The 24,675-nt window shown below is 37.3% G+C and overlaps 1 protein-coding gene across 1 annotated transcript in view; it reads right to left on the minus strand.

The window, feature by feature from the left end:
• The window catches only part of ush2a (Usher syndrome 2A (autosomal recessive, mild)), a 182,954-nt gene that overhangs the window by 140,945 nt on the left and 17,334 nt on the right, over window positions 1–24,675 (minus strand). Inside the window, 12 exon segments of the mRNA XM_055036528.1 lie at window positions 78–215; window positions 362–587; window positions 1,797–2,080; window positions 6,763–6,970; window positions 7,105–7,235; window positions 7,750–7,945; window positions 14,464–14,557; window positions 16,412–16,633; window positions 18,734–18,948; window positions 19,997–20,186; window positions 20,522–20,623; window positions 21,377–21,440. Of these exon segments, the coding sequence (XP_054892503.1) occupies window positions 78–215; window positions 362–587; window positions 1,797–2,080; window positions 6,763–6,970; window positions 7,105–7,235; window positions 7,750–7,945; window positions 14,464–14,557; window positions 16,412–16,633; window positions 18,734–18,948; window positions 19,997–20,186; window positions 20,522–20,623; window positions 21,377–21,440 (2,070 nt within the window).

Genomic DNA, 24,675 nt, shown 5'->3' on the forward strand with positions numbered 1-24,675 from the left:
TTCATAATGAAACCTTAACCTGTTAGGAGCTTTTTGCTTACCCATTTATCATCTGTCAGTCAGTTATTTTAACCTACCGGGTCGGCAGCTACTGCAGTCCTTTCCATGTCGTGATGGGATACAAACACATTGCCCCGTGGCGCTGTCACAGGTTGACCCCGTCACTGTTCCCCTGGGGTCACAGATACATGGCACACAGCCCTGAGACAAACCTTCTGACAAAGATAAAAAACAAGTCGTGTTATTTCTCTTTTCTTTTCTCTTTGACTGGTAAAGACCTATATAGCAACCAGAAACCTCCATGGTAAAAACCTACTAAAACATTTTCAATAATAAAGGTTGGACAGAATCATTTTCTTACTCTCAAGGTCTAAACTTCTGTTGTAGTAGTTTTGAACGCAGCTGGTACAGTGGGCACCCTCCACTCCTTCCTTGCAGGGGCATTGTCCGGTCCTCATATCACACACACCGTCTGGCACGGTTCCACTACTGTCACACACACACGGCAGGCAGCCCAGGCTGTTGCGCTGCTCCAGGGTGTGGAAACCATGACGGCATGAATCACAATGATGGCCCTCTACATGTTCCTAAAAAAGTAATGTTAGGGGTGAAAAACGATGACGTGAAGACCAAATAATACTGATCATAAATGTGAACATGTAATGCGTTTTCCTTTACTCTGATTTATTGCTTCAAATTTGTTGTCAGTTTTAAACTTTCATTTGGCCAAAACTCCTAGTCCTTGATTTCTTTGTAAATTATAAACAATGAATCTTACATATGCAGCTTTTCATGTAGTATGAATGATTAGAATCTAATCTCAAAAAGTCATTCAAAATAAAGGTATTCTCTCTGAAAAAGAATAAAAGTATTTGTTCCCAAGCAAGTGCCATTCAGAGGTGAAGATCATCCTTTCAAGGAGTGTAGAATCATGATTTTTGTGCATTACATTATTTAAGGCGGCCAGTGTGTCATATAAAAGTGTGCAATAGGAATTCAGGTATATAAAAAAAAGATAGGTGCACCTCATCAGGTTAGAATATCCTCAGTTTTTTTTTTTTTCGTAATTCAATTTGAAATGAGAAACTCATACATTACAGAGATTCATTTCACAGGCTGATATATTTCAATATTTTTTTTAAAAATGTTTAATTTTATAGCTAATGGAACCCAAAGATTTGTTGTGATAAGTCCTGGACTGTTGTTTGGTGTTAATTTTTTTGTTGTATTTTTAAATCAATGTCCCAGAGACCTGAGGAAGACATGGAATCCAGGCTGTCTAAGGTTCAGTGTGAAGTTGTTAACAGTGATGATTTGAGGAGCCCTGTCTTCTGCTGAGGTTGGTCCATGGAGGTTAAGTAAAGCCTTTTGCAGAGAAATATAACAGAACTTCATGCTCTGCTGTATGGAGATGCTAATATTATACTGTTGCACCAGCCGCATGTACCAGAAACACCAATGTTGAATGACTATGGTATCAATGTTCATATCAGCAGAACCAGAGGCTGATGACTTTTTATGTCATACTGAAATGCACTGCATACTTTTGAGTCAGCTGACATAATCCTTTTTTGTTAATTTTAGATAGTTTTCCAATTATCTGAGAAAGTACATTTTGCATTTTTATCATCAAAATGAAATTCCTTGTAACTTTCAATATGAGTAAGGAAGGAATAAACATTTGAGACAGATGCCTCTGGATGGATCAGATCTATTACAATAAATCTTGAAAGTTTGAACTTGAAACCATAATTCTTTTTTCATTTTTATGCTAATGTACTGTGATCCATCTGTACATACCTTACACACTGGCCTGTGTTCGGATCACAGTTCCTCCCCGGCACTGTCCCGTCACGTGAGCAGTTGCAGGGGACACAGGATCCCTCTAGTCTCAAGCCATGCAGGCCTGTGCCGCATGAATCACATCGTTGGCCTCCCACCCCAGGCTTACACTCGCACTGCCCCCCACTGGGCTCACAAAATGAACTGAGGGAACCCAAGGGGTCACAGTCACATGGGATGCAGCCATCTGGGTGGGAAAGGTTCCAGTATCCAAACTCACAGCGGTCACATGACAGACCTGGATATGAGAAGAAGTGAGCTTCAGAAAGAATAAAAATACAAGCTTCTGTTTATGTTCATTTACCGATTATTCAAGAGGGCCTCTCTTTGTGAAGATGTGTATGCGTGTGTGTGTGTGCGTGGGTGTGTGTGTGGGTGTGTGTGTGTGTGTGTGTGTGTGTGTGATTCAGAGAGCAAGAAAAATGGTGGGTGAGTGAATAAAACTGCCATCATTAGGGCCAGGCCCTCTGCTCATGATGGATCACTCACCTCAGGCCAAAACACTTAATTTTACCGCGCAATAAATAAATAAATAAATAAATAATTTAAACGCTTGTACAAAAAAAAGAATAGAGGGAGAAAAAAGGGAAAAGGAGGTACAATAATGATATACTAGAAAATTACGGAAGAAATTAAACCAGGCACTGCCAAAGAGTGCCCATTGGTTTGGACCAAGCGTTCTGATGCTAAAAATTAGCCTAAATGCTGAGCTTAGCTAAGAAATTACAAAGTAGCCTGTGGAGAATCAAAAGAATGTAGAAACATTCAGAATATAAAAAATTAATGCATAAGCTGAAATTAACCAGAATGGCAATGTTAGCATGAATGCTGTGAGTAGCATGTGGGGCATCACTAGCATGTTGTTTTACATTGACTTCCTCCATTCAGTAGACATGGCTAATGTATGAGAAATAGTTAAATGCTGATTTCAGGAAAAAGGCTAAAGCTAACGCATTAACCTGAGAGAAAAAGATAATGCAGGCTAATATGATTGCATTAACCTGAGAGGAATATTGAATCTTTATTTTGAAATTTTTAGTAAATTTTAAATGGCCAAACTAATCCAATGTGTTTTAGTGGTTGGGTTAAATCAGGTAATTGCCCCAAAGAGCAATTAACTGATGTAAAAATTGTCAAGGCTTTTATTTTGAAATTTTCAGTCAGCTTCATTTCAAATGGCCAAACTAATCCCATGTGTAGCAGTGCTTGAGTTAAATCAGTTATATAATGACCAAAACATTCCGCCATGTCTGAAGTTCTAACATTCTGCACAGATCCACCATCATTGTAGTTCTAAATGGCAGCTCAGACCTCCGTTTTAACTGTGTTAGAACTACAGAGTTTGTAGTCCTGAACAGCAGCTCTCCCCTGCTCTGTGTTCTGCTGCTATGGTAATTAATCCTCTCTGAGACAGACAGGGGGAGACAGAATTGCGAGCCAGACAGTTTGACTAACAAAAGCAGTTCAAACAACTGCGTCCTGTTCGGGAACCATGACACGTATTCGAAAACTGTTTGAAGCGTATGAGCGGGCCATTTGTCGTCTCCGACAGTACCACGACTCATATGTGTACCTCACTTACAGTGATAGCGGTGATGAGAGAAAGATGGTGTGTGCTGAGCTCTGAAATTTTTGAGAAATGTATGAAAATGAATGGCTGAGAGCCATGAAGAAAAATATCACTCTGAAGCACCTTGACAGAGAACTGTAAGCCCTAGATAAATTTCAAAAACATTTTATAGGAGAAGACATGTGTTTCCATGTCATGACCAACTTTGATACCAGTAGGGCGATATTTGTGGGCATGAGGGCGAGTTAAAAAATGTTTTTGGGGTCAAAAATCCACTCAGTTTCTCACTCCAACAGAGCAGCAGTTATATTAATTTTTCGTAAAATCACAAACTTTGGTGTGATTAGACAGAAGTTGTGGACAAACCGTAATTTGTATCAACATGTCTTCACTTCTGAAGAGATCACAGGCATATCTACAAAGTGAAATTTGAATGGCATTTCTATGTGAATTCATGAGGACAGAAATTCTTAAAAAAATAATGTATTTTTAGGATTTTTTTCTTCTCTCCATTGACTTAGAATGGGATTTTTCGCAATCTATGTCACCATGGTATCTCCGAATCCCAATAGAAGTAAAAGCTCCCTTCTCGAGATTGAGCCGCACATATCTTTCACTGCACTCCCTATGCATTGCTATGGGAAGGCCCCAATAAAAATAAAGTTATTTCAATACCACCACTAAAACATGCATTAGCTTCACCTCCCAAATGCTCAATAATCTCATCCTGTTTTAAAGGGTGAGAATACAAACTACTTGACGTTAAAGAAAATTTTCTTTTCATTAGTATGGGCAATTAATTAAGAAATGAACTCGCATTATTTCTTAACTCTGTGCTTCTCTTATTTATATTTAATCATCAAACAGCAGTAAAAATCAATTTCATGCCAAAAGAGGTTTGATAGCCGCGAAAGCAGTGTGCAGCTTTAAGGCTAGTTAAACTATGATATGCAGCGTGAGTGTGTGCAGGGCTTATTTGAATATACCATACGTATTCTATGACAGGCAATCTGTCCCTAAATGGATGCCTGGGGCAATGCAGTCACCACAGTCGTTTATGAGGGAGCACGTGTTCATATGTGGGTGGCTATGAATGTGTGGGTGCACAGAGAGATTAATGGAAACATACCAGTACATCTGTGTTAGCGCATATGTCCAACACACTTGTGTTTCTCCTGACCCGTCCACTTTAATGATTTTATAGCTAAGGATGCTTTTTCTTCATGGGTCATAATTAATAGTGCAGCAAAGACATACGTTTATTTACTGAATGTCTTTTTGTGACATCCAAATGCACAGCATATTTTCTTGTGTGATAAATAGACTGAAGCTTAATAACACAATGATACCTTGTTTATTAATTAAAAATCTAATCAAAGGCCAATGAGTGGAACTCGTTAACTAGACAATTATTAAACTATTACCAGCATTTTCACAACAATTTCTTTCATTTTTAAGCACTTTTTTGGAAAATTTACTTTATATATTGAAATAAACTCTTGAGAAAATAAGAGTTTATGGATGAGGATGAATGGTCAACAAAAAATAAACGGTACAAATTTAGGAGAAAAATTGGTAAAGGATATTAGATCGGAACAAAGCTATGTATTTTGCCTCAAGATGCCCCTGTGAATGTGTGTGTGTTTGCATATGCGTGTTTTCAGTAACATGGCCAAGCTTTTTATCAGGAGCCAGCTGGTTAACAGGCTCATGCATCACCATTTCAAACACTATTATGAACACACTGCACTCTGGCACCTTGTTATGAGCGTACAGTTTTCTGCATGTGTGTATCTGCGTCTGTGTGCACACATTTCAATCCCATCCTTCAGAAGCGAGCCTGCCATTGCTCTACACAAAGTATCAGCTTGGCGGTAATAAATTGCCATAATCAAATCTCATTTCTGAAAAATACCTGTGGGAGCAACCAAACAAACAAGGACAGAAAAAAATGGGTCTTGTAAGAAGAAGTGTGAAGAAATACAAGAAGCTGCTGCAGTTTGTTTTAATCAACTTGGCACTGAATTAGAGAATTAAATACCAGCTAAGTCCTTGATGGCATACGTGCACATACATGTGCATGTACTGACACAAACACGCAGACATTTTTGTGGACAAACACTTCCACAACATACAACAAAGGGTTAGGGAGAAATAAATGAACTTCAACACATGGTCACATCCATCTCTTACAAAAACACACCAACGCTACACATGCACTCACTCACGTGCACAACATGGGCCCTTGGTAGCAAGGCTTAGCAATAAGCATGATGCGGTGAGTTGAGAAGAGCTGGCCAGTTTTGCATTTCATACAAGTCTGGACTTCAAAGACACACAGGGGATAGGAGTGAAACCATTTATCAAGAATAGCGGCACAAGGGCTAGAAGCACCACTAGCAGAAAAGCTTGTTTATTTTGGCTACCACGACACTTAGGGATGTCTGTGTTCAGTGTGTATATGTTCATGCTTCTTTTATAATGTGCACCCAGTGTACAGATTTTTGCTTGTGAGCACTTCAATGAAACCCATATGAATTAATTAGGGCAAAATTGTTGGACAATTAAAGAGAGTAGAAAGGAAATTTACTATTGCTTTGTGGTAAGCTTCAAACCCCACTGGGCACTAAAAATGTTACTGTTCAAATTTACTAAGAAAATGCATTGATAAGTCAGTCGGCTTTGTGTCATATTACATCAACAAACTTTAATTTAGTCATTTTGTGTTTCAACGATTCAGTGTAGTCAACAACTAAAAAGGAAGAAAACTAATACATTATTTAAAAAGATTTTATTTTGAAAAATGCAGCTTGCATATTGACTCATGGCTGAGTGACTTGTTTCCAGTGCATGCTGAAATCAAATGAAGATTTAAAATTGTTTAAAACTTTGTCACCTATCCTGTTTGTGGTGCTCATGGATTGATCTCCAGAAGTCCTTATTCAAGGACTTCAAGATCTCAACTTCTGTTTTCACAAAGGATGTAGATCTGGAGGTTTCTTCAGTTCATCCACCTCATAATCCACTGCAGCTGATCACAGCTGAGTGAGAAGCTGGGATGAGAGTCAGCTCCATTTAGACTCCATTTGGTTCTTACCCCAAAAAAGGGAATGGCTCCCTCTTAATTAACATACTTTTGTTAGCATAAGGTATACATATTTGAAAAGCAAAGTAATATAATACAAAACGTTTATTGGCTTTGACTTTCAATTGAATGTTATTTATGTCAACTCAGATTCCTAAAATGACTTACTCCAGGCCTAAGTTGTGGTTCTGAAGCCCTCTTCATCTGTGTTGAGTCTTCTTTGATGCACATATACAGTCTTTTGCAAGATTTTTCACATATTTACCTGTGACATGAGGTTTACACAGACACTGCCCTGTGTGCTGGTTGCAGATGGAAACTGATCCTGTTGAGGTGATCACGGTGCCTTGGTCACTACAGTTGCAGGATGTGCAGCCAGTTGGATTTGTGGCATTGAGACCATACCAACCAGGTAAACAATGAGCACACTGACGGCCTGTTACTGCAGCCTTGCAGTTACACTGTCCTCCAATCTTGACATGAGACGCACCGTGAAAGATACAGAGATGTGAAGAAGAAAATGTGGTCAGTCGTTCAGTTTTAAAATTTCCCAAATGAACAAGTTGCCATAACATTACTCTTAAGTTCAGCATGTGTCAGTGTTTACCTGGGCACACTCAGTGTCACCTTCGACGGTTCCAGCAGCACTGCAGTCACAGGGCTGACACACACGAGCTGAGGTTGGATCAGAGTCCTGCAGCCTGAAGAATCCACCTACACAGCGCTCACAGTTCTTTCCTTATTTTAACATGGACAAAGTGTATAAAGGAGAAAAGTTAATAAATCTCCTGAGCAAGATGTTGATGATGACCATGTTAAAGGTTAAGCTGTATTCAAACAGCAGATAGCTAGTGCAACACAAACTGTTATGGCCCATAAACTGGTGAGGGTCAAGAAAGGGAGGAAAGTTGATCATAGCATCTTGTAGATATAAGCATAGAAATTCATATTATTTACTGTTTTTATGTTTAAAGACTTTATTTTAATTAGTAACTTTCTTTTTAGCAAATGCTAATGTAAACAAACCCCATGTCTATCAGAGAAGTGTTGATAATTATATGATGCACCTACACTTTGTTCTTTATAGCTACAAATATAAGCAGGGATTGACTGAAAATTGTCCTTTATTGTTTCTTGTGATAAAACTGGATGTGATTAATTATGCAAACATTTACTAGATTATATAGTCGTTAGCCAGCCAGCTTACAGCTCAGCACTACTTTTTTCAGTCTATCAATAATCAAAAGAGCACCTGAGGTGTTGTGCATGCAGTTGTCACAAACTCCCCCTCCGCCTCGATAGTGCTCATCTGGATGCTCATCAGCTAGCGCGTCATAATGACAAGAGACGGCGTGGCTATAACACTGACAGAGTCGGCAGTTCATAGGCTGGAGCTGATCACCTGACCTGAAGGGTTTGTCATTGTAGAGAGATGCACAATGTTCACACTGAAAAACAAAAAACAACAACAAAAGAAGGTTTAAGTAATGTAAAGAAAATCAAGGTACATCACTGTTCAATTTCCAAATTGCAAAAGTCTCAGTAGTTACAATTACACGTGTTAAATGATTGATTGGATAAAATAACAAATTAGTTATTTAGCAAATAAAATTATTATTCTTACTCAAATAAGCTGGGGTCAGAGTTTCTAGGTCTTACAAATTAATACTGATGAAAATCTAGACACTGTTGAGGCAAAATACCTTCTGCTTGAGGAATAACTGAGCTGATCTAAAAACACAGAAATTGCTGTCTCATTTTAAATACGATTACGTCTCAAAGCAATAGATTTTACACTGGATTCCTTTAACATTGTATTATAGGATTTAAAGACACTACAGACCATATCGTCATCTCAAGGATGGAGGAGTTGAAACTACTAATGAAGACAGAAGTGAGACCAAAAACTAGCAAATTCTGTTAAATATTTTCATATTTTATAAAAATTGAAGAAATAATGACAAAGAAAAACTCAAGTTCCCCTGTTAAAGCAAATAAACTCTGAGAACAAAGACTCAGTTTGTTGAACCACTGTTCACCCCCAGGGTCTATGTAAACAGACTAGTGGGGGCGGGGGAGATTTATTAAGAAACAGGGGAAATGTTAAGCAATGAAATAAAACAACAATAATAATAAAAATTAAAAAAAATCAATGAGCACTGTAAATCTCAATCTAAAAAGCACAATGTGTCTCAGTAGAAAACACAAAGCTATTCACCATATTATCATGAACGCACACACACACGCAAACAGCATAGGGACCTGACATCTAATGAGGATAGACTTGCAACAGCTACCGCTTTTACACAGTCACACTTTCATGTCAACATAAACATGCCCAGGTGTGTGTGGCAGGGAAGGAGAAAAGGGAGAAAAGTGATGTAGAAATGCGTTTTTTTTGTAGTAGAAAGTAGCACAGGCAAGCAGCAAGTACAAGTCCTTTGATTTTGTTCAGCAGTCAGTACAAATTATGGTGGACAAGGGGGGCATCAAATGGCAGGATTAAAAATGTATTAAAAAACACAGGAGTTCTTCCCATGTGTGACACATGCAGACCTTCACAGGGCCTATTATGTATGACACAGACGAGGGGGTGTTCAGGAGGTGAAAGGAGGAGGGCGAGGGTTGATGATGACTGGAGGAAGGTGGTACAATTTGTGTTTTAGAGAGGGGGAAGGAAGTAAGAAAAATAATTAATATAAAAAAAAAAAAAAAGTGAAACAAGAGTAAAACGTGACCGTAAGTTAAATAAATGTATTTGTACGTTTTTCAGGAATAACAGACAATAACAAATACAATGAAACAATAAGATAAATAAAATCAGCAACATTTTTTTTTTTTTACATCATCTGGTTGAAGTTATGTTGGTACATTGAACGGCAAGCTTTATCTCATGAAAATGCATTCAATAAAAGATCACAACATCCGCCATGTTGTTCAAACCATTTCTGTGCAGTTTTAGTTGGATGTTCAATGAAGGTCGCCACGATTTCCTTATATTTTGCTGCATTAATTTTACCTCCTGCATTTCTAAACCTTGCAGAGTCCACTGCCAACAAGCATCCCCACAACACTATGCTGCCACCACCATGCTGCACCGTGAGGATGATGTGAAGCTTCAGCGTATCCATGTGTGCATCTATAAGTCTTGATTTCCTGTGATCCTATCACTGCTTCACTGCCGTTAATACATAGAACCACATTTGATAGATACTGACCACTATAGTCTGGCAAACACAATAGCTGAAAATTTGGAGATTCTCTCAATAAAAATAAAACAAAGAAACGTATAAAGACCAATATCCTTAAGAGTACAAACATAATTCAGGACTGCCTGCATATTCATGTTTGCTCTTTCATGTTTCCTGCTCTTCTATGTGACATAATGTTTGGATGAGGTCCATCTCCCGATACCTTCAATCTGTGAGTTTCACCATTTTTTTTTTTTTGGGCACTTTAGAATATATATCTATTTTACTGGCTGTGGGTCTCTTTTCTGATACGTTTCACATGTCACTGATACTTCTTTTCACCTTTAAAGTAAAAAAAATGGTCCCGATGTCCACTGATTAATGTGCCAAATATAGTGGAGTCCAGAAGCAAAATAGTTTTCCTATTCAAGTCCATTTCCATATTTCTAGCCTTTATCCTTTTCTCTAACACACCTCTTTCAGAAAAACAAGTCATTCTGTACATCTCTCCCATCTTTCCATCTCTCCTCTTCCTCACCCCCTCCTGTCTCCACTGTCCCTCAACTGCTTGTTCTCACAGTCACGGTGACTATGTGAGCTGAAATTATTACCATACCAAATGAAAGACAGAGGGTTTTTTCCCCTTTCTTCTCTTTTCTTTTCATACAACATTGCTTTACCTTCCCTCCCTCCCTGCCTGCTAATTAGTCGAGGGACTGGTGTTTGGGAGTTAAAAGAAGAGTGTGCGCGTTCATTCTACTCATACAAAAGGTTTTGATGCCGCTCCATCATCTACATGCTGCAACAGAGCAAAAAGGAGGACACATAAAGAAGATTGAGTTTGTGCAGTTTTAATTCAGTTTTCTCTTATTTGAACTTGGCTGCTATAAGCTATCTTAAGAATTAAAAACAGCTTATAGCTGGACAGGAGTGAGAGTTGTTTTATCAGTGCTGAAATGTGATTGTACACACACATTCCTAAATCTGAAAGATTTTTTTTTCCATTTCATTTTATGCTGTGAATACAGTGCTGGTTTGCCCATTTTTTTCTATTCAAATTAATTTTAAAAATAATCAAAGTAAATATAAAATGCAGCTTTCAGTGCCATTTTTGCTCAGTATTTCTTAATGTTAAATAATTAACACAGACAATAACTGAGGCAATTTATGCCTGTCATGCTTTAAATGTTCTGGATACTTTTGTGACATGCTGAGAGTAATTTTGGTAGATTGGCAACTCCTGAGAAGTTTCTCCACTGTTTCACGTTTTGTCAATTTGTGGACAATGGCACTTATTGTGGTTTGCTGGAGCCCCAAAGCCTTAAAATGTCTTTTAACCAGGCAGAGTTTTGAATTATGTTGTTTCTCATCTATTCATAATAACATCCAGTTTTCCAATAAAATAAAATAAAATTAGGTTAATCACAGTGATTCCATAATTTATTAAGAAGAAAGATTCATTTCTTTACATAGGGGTCGGACATTTTGTATTGGTATTCCCTTAATAAATTAAATCATATAAAAAATAATTTAGTATTAACTCGGGTTATCTTTGATATTAATATTTTTATGCTCTGTGATTAAAAAAACAAACAAAAGATAAAGTAAATCAGTAAGGGGCTATTTCTCTTTTCCACTGCACTGCAAGTAGTTCAGTTTATAAAGCTTGAAAACATCAGTCAGTATAATCTATAATGTGCTTCACTTAGTGAATTGAGTTAATGTAATAAATGAAATTTTCAATAATGTTCTAATTTATTAAATGGGCCTGTAGATGAAATTAGCATTTAGTGATGCACATTTTCAATGAGAGGGCTGTCCATATTTTTCCTGGTACAGTCAAGACTGTGTGTGTGTGCGCGTGTGTGTGTGTGTGTGTGTGTGTGTGTGTGTGTGTGTGTGTGTGTGCGCGTGTGTGTGTGGAAGCGGTAGGGGCCAGGGTATGTGTGTGAATCAAAGTATTTTGGACTGAGAACCAGAGGAAGGAATAACATCTTATTTTCACTCTGACTGTTGTGACAAAACTTGCTGAGTGAGGAGACTACTCTAATGGATATGTGGACATTCAGATGGCCTGTCATAAGCATCTGTGCGTGTGTGCGTGAGTGTAAATCCACTGGGAACACTCATCTTATCCTAAATGCCATGACCAATTTCACGCTCTCGCAGCAAAGGTCATGGCACTGGCTTGTGGGTGTGTGGGAATGTTTGTGTGTACACATCAGTTTCCTGTGTATCTACAGAAAAGTTAACCCGGTTAACCCAAGCGCAGGTGAAAATCTGCTGCTGATGCAGCCTTAAGCAACACAGAATCTGGGCAACACCACTTAACGTCAATAGCTATCAGACTCAGTGCCACACATTGGTACAAACTCAAATAAATACTATTTTCAGTTTTTAAATAACAAAGCCCATAATTGATCAACTAAAAATGAAATCTACTTGGACGCTGTTAAAATCCTTCCTCTTCTCCACTCAGTCCTTCTCTCAAACCTGACTTTACTGAGCGACTTCTTGTTGCAAAGGTTCATAAAATTTAATTTCACAAAATTTAACAAAAATGTACAGACCTCAAAATGCATTCTCACACGCTCTCATAAAAGGACACACAGAAACGATTATATCACCTTTGGGAGTTTTGCAATAGAAACTGATGCAACTATCAAATGCATGCCTTTAGGGTACAGACAAAAGGGATAGCTTAAAGCAAAGTTAGCTCAATTTTTCTTTTCTTTTTTTCAAACACTGAAATGTTATATTTCCGCACTTTGTAAAATGAAACATACCATTAAGTATAATTCTATTACATTTTATGATTAAAATAAAGTGAGCACTATCATGTAAAATTCATAATATGATATATCTTTCAGCCTCGACTGAATCCAGTGGTTGTAGCAAGATGCAGAGACAGAGTGACAGAATGAGAGATCAAGTCTGACACAGAGTGCACATAAGAAAGAATCAAAAGACAGAGGGAGAAAGTGGGCAAGCGTGAGCATACGTTTGCACACATATGGGTTTTAGGCATGTGTGAGTGTGTGTGAGAGAGAGCCAGTTTAAGTGTGTGTCTTCTAAGGCCCCTGTTGATCATTTTGACACATGTCTGAGCATTTCTGTCACTTTAATGTCACTGTGGAAATTCTACAGATTAGTACAACATCCTTCATGGTACTAGGCCGATCCAAGTCAACAGAAGGCATGCAATATTAAACGCTAATATTCCCCACAGCCTTTTATGCTCCAATATTACAAAGGCAGAAGAAAGGTCTTGAATATTCACTTGGAGAGATGGCATGGACAGGTTTAAAAGAAAAGTGCACACAGCCACCAAAAGAAAGAGCTCTTTGTAGACAAATGCACAGATTATACTCTGATGTGTTTCAAATAATCAAAGCTCCTACAGAGAATAGGTCACATAAAAACATGTCCATATTGCTTAAATCTGGTGCATCTCCCAACTCAACAAAAGAAGTAATGTATTAAGGGAAAAAAGAAAGAAACTGCTTGGGTGGATGGATTAATCTCAGACTCATAAATATAAAGAAGAAGAAAAAAGAGTCAAACAAAAAAGAATTAGATACTTAGAAAGTGCAGACATAAAGAGTGGGTCAGGGTGGGGGTTATAGAAAACGGTTGAGTGAAATGAAGCAAAAGACAAACAGAGGGAAAAAAGGGCTGATTAGAGATGCATGCTGGGGGAATGTCATTGTTCTAGTCGATTTGAGACATTATTTAAACAGCGACTCAGGAGAGAACGACAGAGTATGAGAGACAGAGAGTGATCAGTAAAGAATGGAGGATAAAGGTGGGACAGGGACCTGGAGAGCACAGAGACAACTGTAGTCTATAAAAACATGAAAAAGTGAGAATGATTTTTTTCATATTAACACATAGGCACTTGAGTATGTCTGGATGCAATTTCCATGATGACTTCTTTTTGTTGATTTGATTCTTTTCATTTAAACAGATGAATGAAAAAATTTATTTTACTTATTAATCTTGTGAAAAAAAATTTAATTGGTTCTAAATGAAAACTGTAAATAGACACTGATGTTCTCTGGATCCTCTATAAAACACTAAAAGCAACACTAATGCACAGACACTGGGCATGAATGATGCATCAGTGGTAAATAATGCAGGTTGTCCTGTGTGACGGTGTGTTAAAGCAGTCATAACTTTGATATTTCATTGCTGACCAATGGAAACTTAAGCTGGTGCAAACTGCTATAAACTCTATATCTTTTTGTGACTGTCCATTCCAGAAATGGTAGTTTCGATCCAACCATCATTCTTCAGCAAACAGTTTGTAGGTGTTTATTTTTATAATGACATTGTTGGCTTAAATAAAACACTTTTAGCATTTTCAATACTAAAGTGTCTCTCCCCTGCAATTCTACGATGTTGCATATCAGAAAATAAGAAAACTGATTTGCTTTTTTTCCTTGTTCTGAGATTATTTAGATCAGATTTCATGTAAACTGAACCATACGACTTGCTCTCTAATTGTACAGATACCCTGATCTATTCATTTGAATGCTTAAATATATGTAAAATGTGTCTGGATCTGATTTACAAATGTAGCATCTGGAACTTCCCTGTTAAAGCAAACAAGTGCTTTGGATCTGTATTTAAATAGATGGGAAATTTACAATTTAGATGAGACTCGTAAACATGACCTTTTGATATACTCTCCATAATTTGTTGTGTGAAAAAATGTGAAAATAGCTGTGAGGTAAATGCTCTGTTTGTGTGGTTATGACACATTTGTTACTCACATTTCTTCCAACTGTGTGGCTCTCAGGTAGACACAGACAGCGGTATGGGGTCACACTGGTGTCACACTGGTCTGCATGGCCATGACATTCACATCTGCTCAGGTGACAGAAAGAATATGGTGTGCGGATAAAGATTGCAACAAATACAGAGGGCCTTAAATGTAGAAACAGAAGTTAAAAAAACATACTTTCCAATTAAAAAACCAGAATTGAAAATACTAGACATGAGAGAAAGACTCTCCTGCAATGTCTGTTCTGATTTCCTTCATCCTTAAAACATCACTGATTCCAACAATAAAAGGTCATTAAGCATTAATAAATGCCACTTCAAGCATCATCAGAGTAATGTGGGAGGTGTTATGATAGACAGTTCTATCATAACACCATGTGATAGCATTATACACACATGCACCTGCACACACACGCCCACACACAAAAAACCCCCAGATTTTATTATTCACTGATATTAAGTTGCTTTGTCTCTTTCATCCTTCAACAGTGTTAACATCTGCGACACCGCACAGCCTTACCACTATTGATTTAATTAATTTTAGAAGCTGTTTTAGAAACATTGCTTTATCCTATAAAAACCTTTTGATGACAGAAAATATGCAAAAACTAGAAAAATTGCAACTCCAGTTTAATAGGAACCATTTTATGCAATACAAGTATATTTAAGGGCTGCACCACAAAAGGAAAACATCAGATGATGCAGGTGAGTTTTGGGTTGATGGAGTGATAATACTTTACAAACATATTTTAAACTGTTCATCTTAGGTACAATCCAGTTATGACAGAAGAATAATTTTTTATTTTCATCTCAGCAACAAAGGCTTGTATGAAAAGTTGCATCTTGCTCAATCTTTTCATATCAGTGAAACCCTAATATTTTTCTTCCTTTCTCCTCTTACATTTGTTTACAGGAATCATGAAGAATCAAGAAACGACAGACGAGTAAAACAGAAAGGAGTGACATGGATGGATGAAGATCACACATATGAGGTTTCAGCAGCATTAAATCTGTGTTTCTCCTACTTCACTGTAACAAGCTCCTAATTAAAACAGCTTAGAGGGAGGGAGAAGGAAAGAAAGAAGGATGATTGCCTCCTGCATAATCCTATAATTACCATAGTCATAAAAGACAGTCACTATGTCAGTCACAATGTCAGTCTAATGAAAAGATGTGTTCACAATTACTCTCAAAAACCTCTGCTGAAACCCAACAGTCTGTGTGGAATAATATTTCGAAACTGTGCTCACTCAGTTCTTACAAATCAGTACTGAGAAGACACTCCAATATTTCACTTAACCAATTATGACACTTAGAGTAGCTATGATAGGAGAAGAGTGGCTCAAAGCTGCAGTAGGTAACATAAAATAAGTTACCTACTGCACTCCTCACAGTCTTCCCTTTACTCTCCGCTGCGCTACAACTCCTTCCCCACTGCGGAGCCTGCCGTGAATGTACAGGCTAGTAAATATGGCTAGCGATGATGGTAGATAAACAGTTTTCCTGTAAAGTTAAGTTGTTTCTCCACCTTTAGCATATGTGCAGCAAACAAGTAATCTTGAACTTGCACATGCTGCTTAAACTGAGCAGCACTTACACAAACAGATTAACAGCGGTAAGACCTGATTGGTTCTGATTGGTTGTTTCTAACTCAGGGCTGTCTATTTCCACTGACTTTTTTTTTTTTTTACTGATTATTTGCCGGATCAGGATCAAGTGACAGTTTTAACAAAAAAAAATTCCTGTTTTTATTAAGTCATATATATAGCTCATCTAATGTCTATCAAACGTTTCACACAAAATAAATGCCTTGTTTTTCTATATTTGAGATTTGTCAACTCGTCTTCAGAAGGTCACAAGCTTCACACAAACTGAAAGACATATTCCTATAACAATAAATACAGACGTACAACATATAAAAACAAGTCAAATTTGTACCTGCCACTGATTGTGATTTCACTGATGGCAAAATGTCTGTGTCGTTGGTTGACCCCGACTGCGGCGGTGTAGTATTGCCCTTTCATATGTATTCTGACCTGTGCAGCTTGTACCATTTCTTGCAGCGCAGGAGTTTTGTAGAAGTCATTATATCCTGGTCTCACATGTGGCTGTGTGGTCAGCAGACTGAAGGTGATGTTACCTCCTATGAGTGGCACATCTCTGAAAAAATATTTGTCCAAAAATATGTAAATTTTTTATGGATTACAGCATTAAAACTCAATTGTTTCTACATGAAAATAGCGTCTAAGTTGAACTTTGAGATACATTAATCAGGATTCTCAGCATGTTCCTTGAACTTTGTTTCCATATGTGGTCAAACAGTGCTTTTAACAGACTGAAGCTACCAGATTAGAAGCTTCAACACTCAGGTTGATGCCGACCGTGTTGAAAATCAGTTGGATGAATGAAAAAGACTCTGACATGTAACATTGTTCCAGGAGCCTTTGTTAGGGTTTGCAGTACAAACCCTAACATGTTTGTTACATGTTACAAACATGTTACATGTAACCCTAACCCTAACATGTTACAAACCCTACCCTAACCCTAACCCTTTGGTAAATTATTTAAACATTGTTTCGGCCAGGGGTCACCAAGACGAGGACACTTTTGCAACTTTTAGATGCATCTCAACTCAAAAACACCTGGATCAAATTAACGGCTCTTTGCCAGCCTATTGCAGAGCTGATAGAATGCTTGTGAGGGAATCCAGACATTTTGGAGCAGAGACGCATCTTAAAGTTACAGGATGGTGGCCCTTGAGGACTGGATTAGACAGTCTGATTTAGACAATTAATTATGTGACATTCCAATCCTGTTCCTCATCTTTCATCTTATTGGAAAAATCAGTTTTGTCACATGACCCCAACTAGTCGACGTAAAACATAAAACGTTATGGCAGAGAACAAAATCAATTAGTTGGTACAACCCAGAGTGTATATGGTTCTATTTATTTTTTGACAATTTGCAGTACAGAAATGCAGCAGAAGATCAGCAGTGGAAACAGACACAAAACCCAACTTGATAAACAGTACATTGTATGCATCAGGCTAAGTTTCAGAATTTGGGCTCAGATAATTTAAACTGTGTTCAAGCTGCAGACAATATGAGCTGCACTGCAAAATTCTATGTGAAACGCTAATCACATTTATTTGAATCCAGTGGTGAAAGTTTCCTTAGAATGGTTGTCTAATTTGGCTACTGAGTTTATTTTTTTATATTTTTTATGGCTACAAGTATCGGACATATTCACAGATATAATCTGTCCTCAAATTATGATGTCATTTATGTGAATGGACTTACGCTTTATTTTTGCAAACTTTAATAAATCTCCAAGGAGAAAAAAAATTATCGCATGAAGCAAATTGATATGTTGATACAATTATGAAAAATTGAGTGTGTTATTTTGTTGACAAAGTGAAGTTATGAGGCACTCGTGTCAACATTACTAAAATGATCAGAGCCTAGAAATGTTGTTTGTGGCATCATCTGTCAGTTAAATGAAAATGAACAATGACTGCATAATCTGTGATCTATTCATACCTGTTCCATCTATTACCAACTAGACATGTGATGCCAGCAGCTCTGCCAGAAATTAGTGAGATAAATTGTAGCTGTTTATATTTTGCAGGTCCACTATTGTAACTAGTGCCAATACAAAACTGGTTGCAGCTCATGCGCTAAAATAACTGTAAAAGGTTAACTTCATAATACCCATAGTGAGGGTGTCACTAAATACAGTGGGATTGTATAGTCACAGTATGTATATGTATTTATACAACAGTTTTTTTAGAGGTTAGAACCTGATCTCTGGTTTATTTGACTCATGGCTTTTGTGAAGTGTTTGACTGAATGATTACTATACGTTTGTAGTGTGTAAATGTGTATTTATTTAATATTTCAGAGGTAATCACCATACAAAGCAGTGAAGGTCTATGGAAAATGTATCAGTTGTATTTTTTTTTTTTTTTTTGCAGATTGTCGAAGGTTTTGTCATAACTACTGCATCTATTTCAAAGGACAAACCCACACTCAAGTTTCACATCAATAACTGTTTTTTTCTTCTATATATTTTCTAAGATTTACTAGAGTTATATTACAATTACAATAACATGGGATGGTATGTTTTTCAAGACTGTCTGATTACAAACCTTTATCTATTATGAAGAATGAAAAACCACTACTTGTTTCCTAAATCGTGTTAATCAGTCTCAAAAAACTGTCAGAATAGACATGGGATTCTTTAGTAACAGTCTTACTAACCTGGGCAGCTGCAGACAGTTGACTGAGTCTGGTCTGGGTAACGGTCCATTATTCTGCATATTAAACACATTGCAGTTTCTGGCCATATATTGCCAGTCCAACCAGGATTGTTCTGTCATATTATCAGGCTCACGTTGCAACAAGTCCAGCTTTCTTCTCTGGATCAAAACTGACTCAGGTAAAAGTCCCCCAAACTGAACTATAACATAAAATACCTGAAATGGAAAGGGATACGAGTTAATGGGGATGATAAATCAGAGCACCTACAAAGCGAATAGAGGCAATAGATTTCTTCCATACTCTACCACACCATTTGTTGCAAATATTAATCACTGGTTTTGTTTTGTTTTTTTGTTGGGTGATTTTTTTGAATGGCTTATATTTTCTTTAATATTTTGTCATAATTTAGTCTTCTGACTGCATTTCTACCCGACTTTCTCATCCCCCGGCTTCTCCTTCTTTGCTCATCACCAAACTTTTTCCACGTCTGTAATTCAGTGTATCTGAGTTTCTGGTTTAAACGTGATTTAGTTTTATATCATCCCTTTGGGTGATCTGTCACCACGTCAATTCTGATGGAGTTGACTTGCTGAAGTACTGACCTGTGGAACCCTATTTATAATTGTGAAAATGGAAGTTGATGGAAAAAATAATAAAACTGCATTAATTAGAAACTTAATTCCAATGTATGCATTTTGAGAAACCACAGTTTATACACATTGGCAGTTTATGTTACTGCGAGGCTCCTAATTTTTTTTTTTAATTACAATATGTTGCTTTACACACAGAGGAGTGGGTTTCTATTACATATAATGCATGTGCATGTTTGTGTGCATGAGTCTTATCTGCCACTTCAGTGGGCCAGGACTCTGGGTTACACAGCAGGGAGTGCATTAAGCCACCAAGGCTGCAATAACCTACTCCCATACAAAACTCAAATACTCCTGACTTCAGAGAGTGTCTTTCATGTTGGGACTTGAGTTGAATGGCCACATGAGGACAGTTTCTAAAATCCTGCACGCACACATATACGCAGTACGCACATCACAGAGAGGAAGAAAGAGTCTTCCAGTCACAACAACTCCTAAATCCAATAATCTATATATTTCTTTTGCCTTTCTTTTCCTCTGTTACTTAAATCACCCACCATGATGCAACCTAATAAACAATCTGTGTGGTTCTGTGGATTGTCTCTAGTCAATATGACAATAACAGTATTGAGGTTTCAGATCACATAAAATTGTTGTGTAGGAGTTACATTACCTGGTATTGTCCATTTGCCAAATCCACCGTAATAGTGACTCCTTCATCTAGTTCTTGTAAACTCATGACCTTAGATAGCCACATGGTGCCCATGTCCTGGTCATTAACGTAACTAAGTGGATGAGCGTTGAGGTTCAGTCTCAAAACCCTGTCATTAGTCGTGTCCTCAACAGCATTAGGTATACAGTACCTGTAAACACAGCACACATGAAACAAAGTTTCTTCAAAACAAAAAATTTTAAAATGACTAATACTTAAAAATTACATTTTTACTCAGCTTAAATGTTTATGTATATTTTATTATGGTTTGATTACTTGTGTCATTGGCAAATTAACTGCACTTTTTATTTATTTATTTTAAAATGAGTTCAAACAGTAAAACATGTTCAATATAGCTGCGTAATAAACACACTTACTGACCAAGTATTCCATTTTGGCAATTGTATTCAATCACATATCGCTTATCGTAATCATTTTGAAAGCACTACTTTGTGTCTCAATACACAAGACATTGTGGTGCTTCACCTCTCAACTAATGGGTGAACTCTGGGGTGGCTGGGAGGGCAGCGACACTCAGACTGGACATGGAGCTTCGGCAGGACTCCAGAGTACAACTGGACTATTTCCCTGTTAACAAACATCACATGAAACTTTAATACACCACCACTACAAAGAGAAATTCTATTTGAGGTTACCAGAGACATGAATTTGACTTATTTACATTCATGAACATTTTACAGTACATAAATTATATTTTGAAGTAAATGCAGTAGTCTGCCCAATACGGTGTTGGAACGGAATAAAATTGTCGCCAAACAAAATCTCCCTTATTACCCTTTAACTCTGTCACACAGCCTCAAAAACCATCATTGCTTTAATTTGGTATTGATCATTCACGCATTCACTCCAGGATGGTACAATCTGAGAGCTGCCTTTTCTTAACTGGTAGACTAGTAAGAAAGGCAGCTGGCTACATTGGAACTGCATGCACCATCACCCACATCACACCATTTGTGACTACCTTTCTGTCCTGCTCACAGACTTTTTTAGCTGTAATTCAACAAAGAAATTGCACCTCTGGCTCTTCCTCAAAGGGTTACCAAAAAATGGGCCGTCAACCTCCATTATTTGACAAAAACTTAGAGCACGTGTTATTTGGCTTTTTCGATGAATTCTTTAACACGAATAGATTTAGAAATAAATGCATAGACCTCCTTGGCTCCTTCCTTTTATCAGTTTTTCTTTTAGAATTGTATGGTGCTCCTCTGCTTTTGTTATAAAATGTATTTTAATAATAAGTGAAGTGATAAATTCCTTTGAATATTTTCAGGGGGTTTTTCCTCAATGATTGTTCACTGCATATCTCTTTATCCAACTCACCTGTTGGTCAACGTCGTGGGATAAAATCTAAAATCCTGCATCTGCCCAATGAACTGATTAGACCCTGGAGAGATGAAAGCAGAGTTGAAAAGGAACATAAAGAAGGTGTTAATGGGTTTGTACTGAAGGCAGTAAGCGAGAGGATTTCACAGTGTTTAGAAGATTATCAGTTTCCACTTAGTGAGTTTTTTAAAACCCACTAAGTGAGGCTGCCAACAGCTGCCTATTATGGCAAAGATTTCAACACAAAGCCAAACAGAATCTGCCACAGAACTCATTTGTCTCCACTAGAGAGCAGTAAGGCTTTGGAGGGCAAATTCATTGGACTGGTAATAAATTTCAGATTGAAGACAGTCTGAGGTCCATAAAATTGTGTCAACTCTTTCAAGCTCTATAATGACAAAACAAATGTTTCTATAATGTTGGTATGAAAATAACAGATGATCTACAATATTAAGTAATTCAGTCTGAATAAATACAAACCACAGACTTTATCCAAAGTATGACAAAAGAAAACATATTAAGTCTTTATTCTACATAAAAAACAGTCTCAAATAATTGTCAGATCAATAACATGAAGGTTCTTAGTGAAAATAATGTGCTACTGTCAGTAATGTAGGTGAGCACATTAACTTTAATAACATTTTTTCTACTTACACAAAAAGTAATGCAAAGAAATATTCTAGGGTTGGCAAATTTATTGTTTTTATTATGGTCAGGTGTGAATAATGCTCGATTATTATAGAGATGAGCATGCTGTTTCTTTCTCTAGTTTTGTAAAACATTTTGACGTATAATGAGAAAAGGTAACACTACTTGCATACACACTTGCATATCATATAATACAACAGAAAGACACAGTAACATTTTTTCTCTTACAAAATGTGATGTGATGCAACACAAACACTGTGGAGTACCACTATGTTTTGTATAATACTCTCAGAACTATCAGCATGTACCATATAAAAAAACAACTTGGAGAAAATTGCATTCATTTCAAACACTTCCAAAGTCTCTTAACAAGCTTAAATATGCTGGAATACTTCAAACACAATGGCAAAATGTCTAGACGCACATGGAGAGACTGGACTGAGCACCAGAAACACAGTCAAACTAAAAAGTACTGTCAACTCTCCAACTCTTCTCCACAAACAACAATGCAAATGTGATAATGCTGGACTGAAAATTAGAGACCCAGAGAGATGATGGCGATGATGCTGGCCCAAAGAGGAACAAAGCCCTTTTCCGTTCAACCAACTTCCTTCTAGTTTGAGTAAGTCTTAGAAGATGGATGTCTCTAAGCGCTGACAGTACCTCTGCCATGTTTAGTCTGTGAAAGTGTGCATTTCTGTGTTAGTGGCTTTACCTTGTGGATTCCAAAAATTATCCTTGCTTAAGCAAAAGAATGTGTGTAGCTTGTATGTGTGTGCATGTATTTACACTTGAGAGGGGCTTTGGTGTCTCTGCCCAACCACTGGATGAGTGTGTGTTTTGGGTAATGTTTACAGTGTGGCATGTGCATGGAAAACAGGGAGAGTGAGTGAGTGTTGTGGGATGTAAGTGTGCAGCCTTAGGCTTTGGCTCAGGATTTCTTTATCGTGTGGAAATGGGATTATACCTTCCACTGAAAAGCACTCTCTCTATTGTTACTGGGATGATGCAAGGTATAAACCCTAATTCCCTACTCTCTGTGTAGGTCTCTTCTTTCTATGTGTTTTAATTTGTGGCATTCAGCTTTCTCTATTTGGCTTTATGTTGTTTGGCTTTAAGCAGCTAAAATTCATTTATGTATGCATGTAAGTAAATGTATTTATGATTACTTATTGTATAGTATGCCAATGAGTTTCTGTGACAAAGAAGCAACATAAAGGAGGCTTTTTGTTACTCTGAGAAAATGTGGCAGTTCAGGATCTTAGGGGCTGGAAGTATTTCACATTTTTAAGTGTAGTAGCATAGATGGACACTCAATATGTGATATTACACTCCTTTCAGGTCATGTTACCGACTTTAAATTGTGTTTTTTAACAAGCTGACTTTGATTTAGCAAATATGACACAAAAACATGCAAGATTATATTATCCAGGTTATATTTGCATGCAAAACGTAATACATGCCAACTGAAATACAAAAGTCAACAAAACACTGTATCCAACAAGTGCATTGTGCATTCATTGACACAAATACAGCAGCAATTCAATATATTGTTCAGTTCTACGAGGTGATAATTTTGAGCTATCACTAATTTCTGTTTTCTACTAATGTCATGGTATTTCACACAGTGTAGCTTTAAAAAGCTAGCATTAACATTTCGCTCGTCTCCTGACTACTTGTACTTGGAAATTCCAATAAATGGGTACAAAACCGAAAACAGACGTAGTTGTTAATCGATACAGCTGATCAGTATTTGCATAATTAATCTTCAGATCAGAATTCCAGGCACTCCCCCTGGGTTCAACAACATCCTTTTCTTACACACACAGGATACACTCACACACACGCACTGCCCCGAGCCAATCACTCTCATTGATCAACCTTTCTCATGTGATCTTCAGCTGATCAGATGCTACCTGCTGTGAACTAGGAATCGATGGCTGATAAACGAGAACAAAAACACTCGTTTATCACTCTAGAGTTGAACGGATATAATTTTTCTCAGTTTCTCTGCTATTGGCCGCAATGGCCGACGGGCCCCATAAATCAATCACAGATATGTAGTTAAAAGAGGATAAAGAAAGAAAACAGAGGTGAAGTAATCATTGACACCATATCAAGATTAACAGACATGATAAACTTAAGTATTTTTCTTCTTTGGAGCTACAAACCAAAAGCAAGCAACAGTTAAGAGCCTGGAGAAGATTGTGACTGTGAGATTACATATTTATCTGTTCTAACAGTATTATCTTACTACTCAGAATTACTTTGCCTGTTTCTTGGAAAGCACCCAGTGTATTAACCTATTTTAACTAAAACATACAGGTAGCTGTCATCTTTTTAACCCCACATTTGAATTACTCGGGGTAACTACAAAAAAAGGATTTGTTCAAATCAAATCTATATTACTGAAATTTTATCAGATCCCACCTTCTGAAGCAGATTATAGATTCTAAATCTTTTACCTGTCTCAAGTAAAAGCATTTAGCTTTTTTTTGATTCAATTACTGATAATGTAGTCTGCATGTGAGACAGTTGGTAAATGTCAAATGTGTACTTTTTGGACGCACCAAAGACACGTTTGCATGTCTCCGGCTGACTGTGTTGCTCTTTCTGCATGTGATAGATAATGACAAAAATTATGTTTA

The sequence above is a fragment of the Poeciliopsis prolifica genome, unplaced genomic scaffold (genome assembly GCF_027474105.1).
Source record: "Poeciliopsis prolifica strain line A6 unplaced genomic scaffold, Auburn_PproV2 SCAFFOLD011, whole genome shotgun sequence".
Taxonomy (NCBI): Eukaryota; Metazoa; Chordata; class Actinopteri; order Cyprinodontiformes; family Poeciliidae; genus Poeciliopsis; species Poeciliopsis prolifica.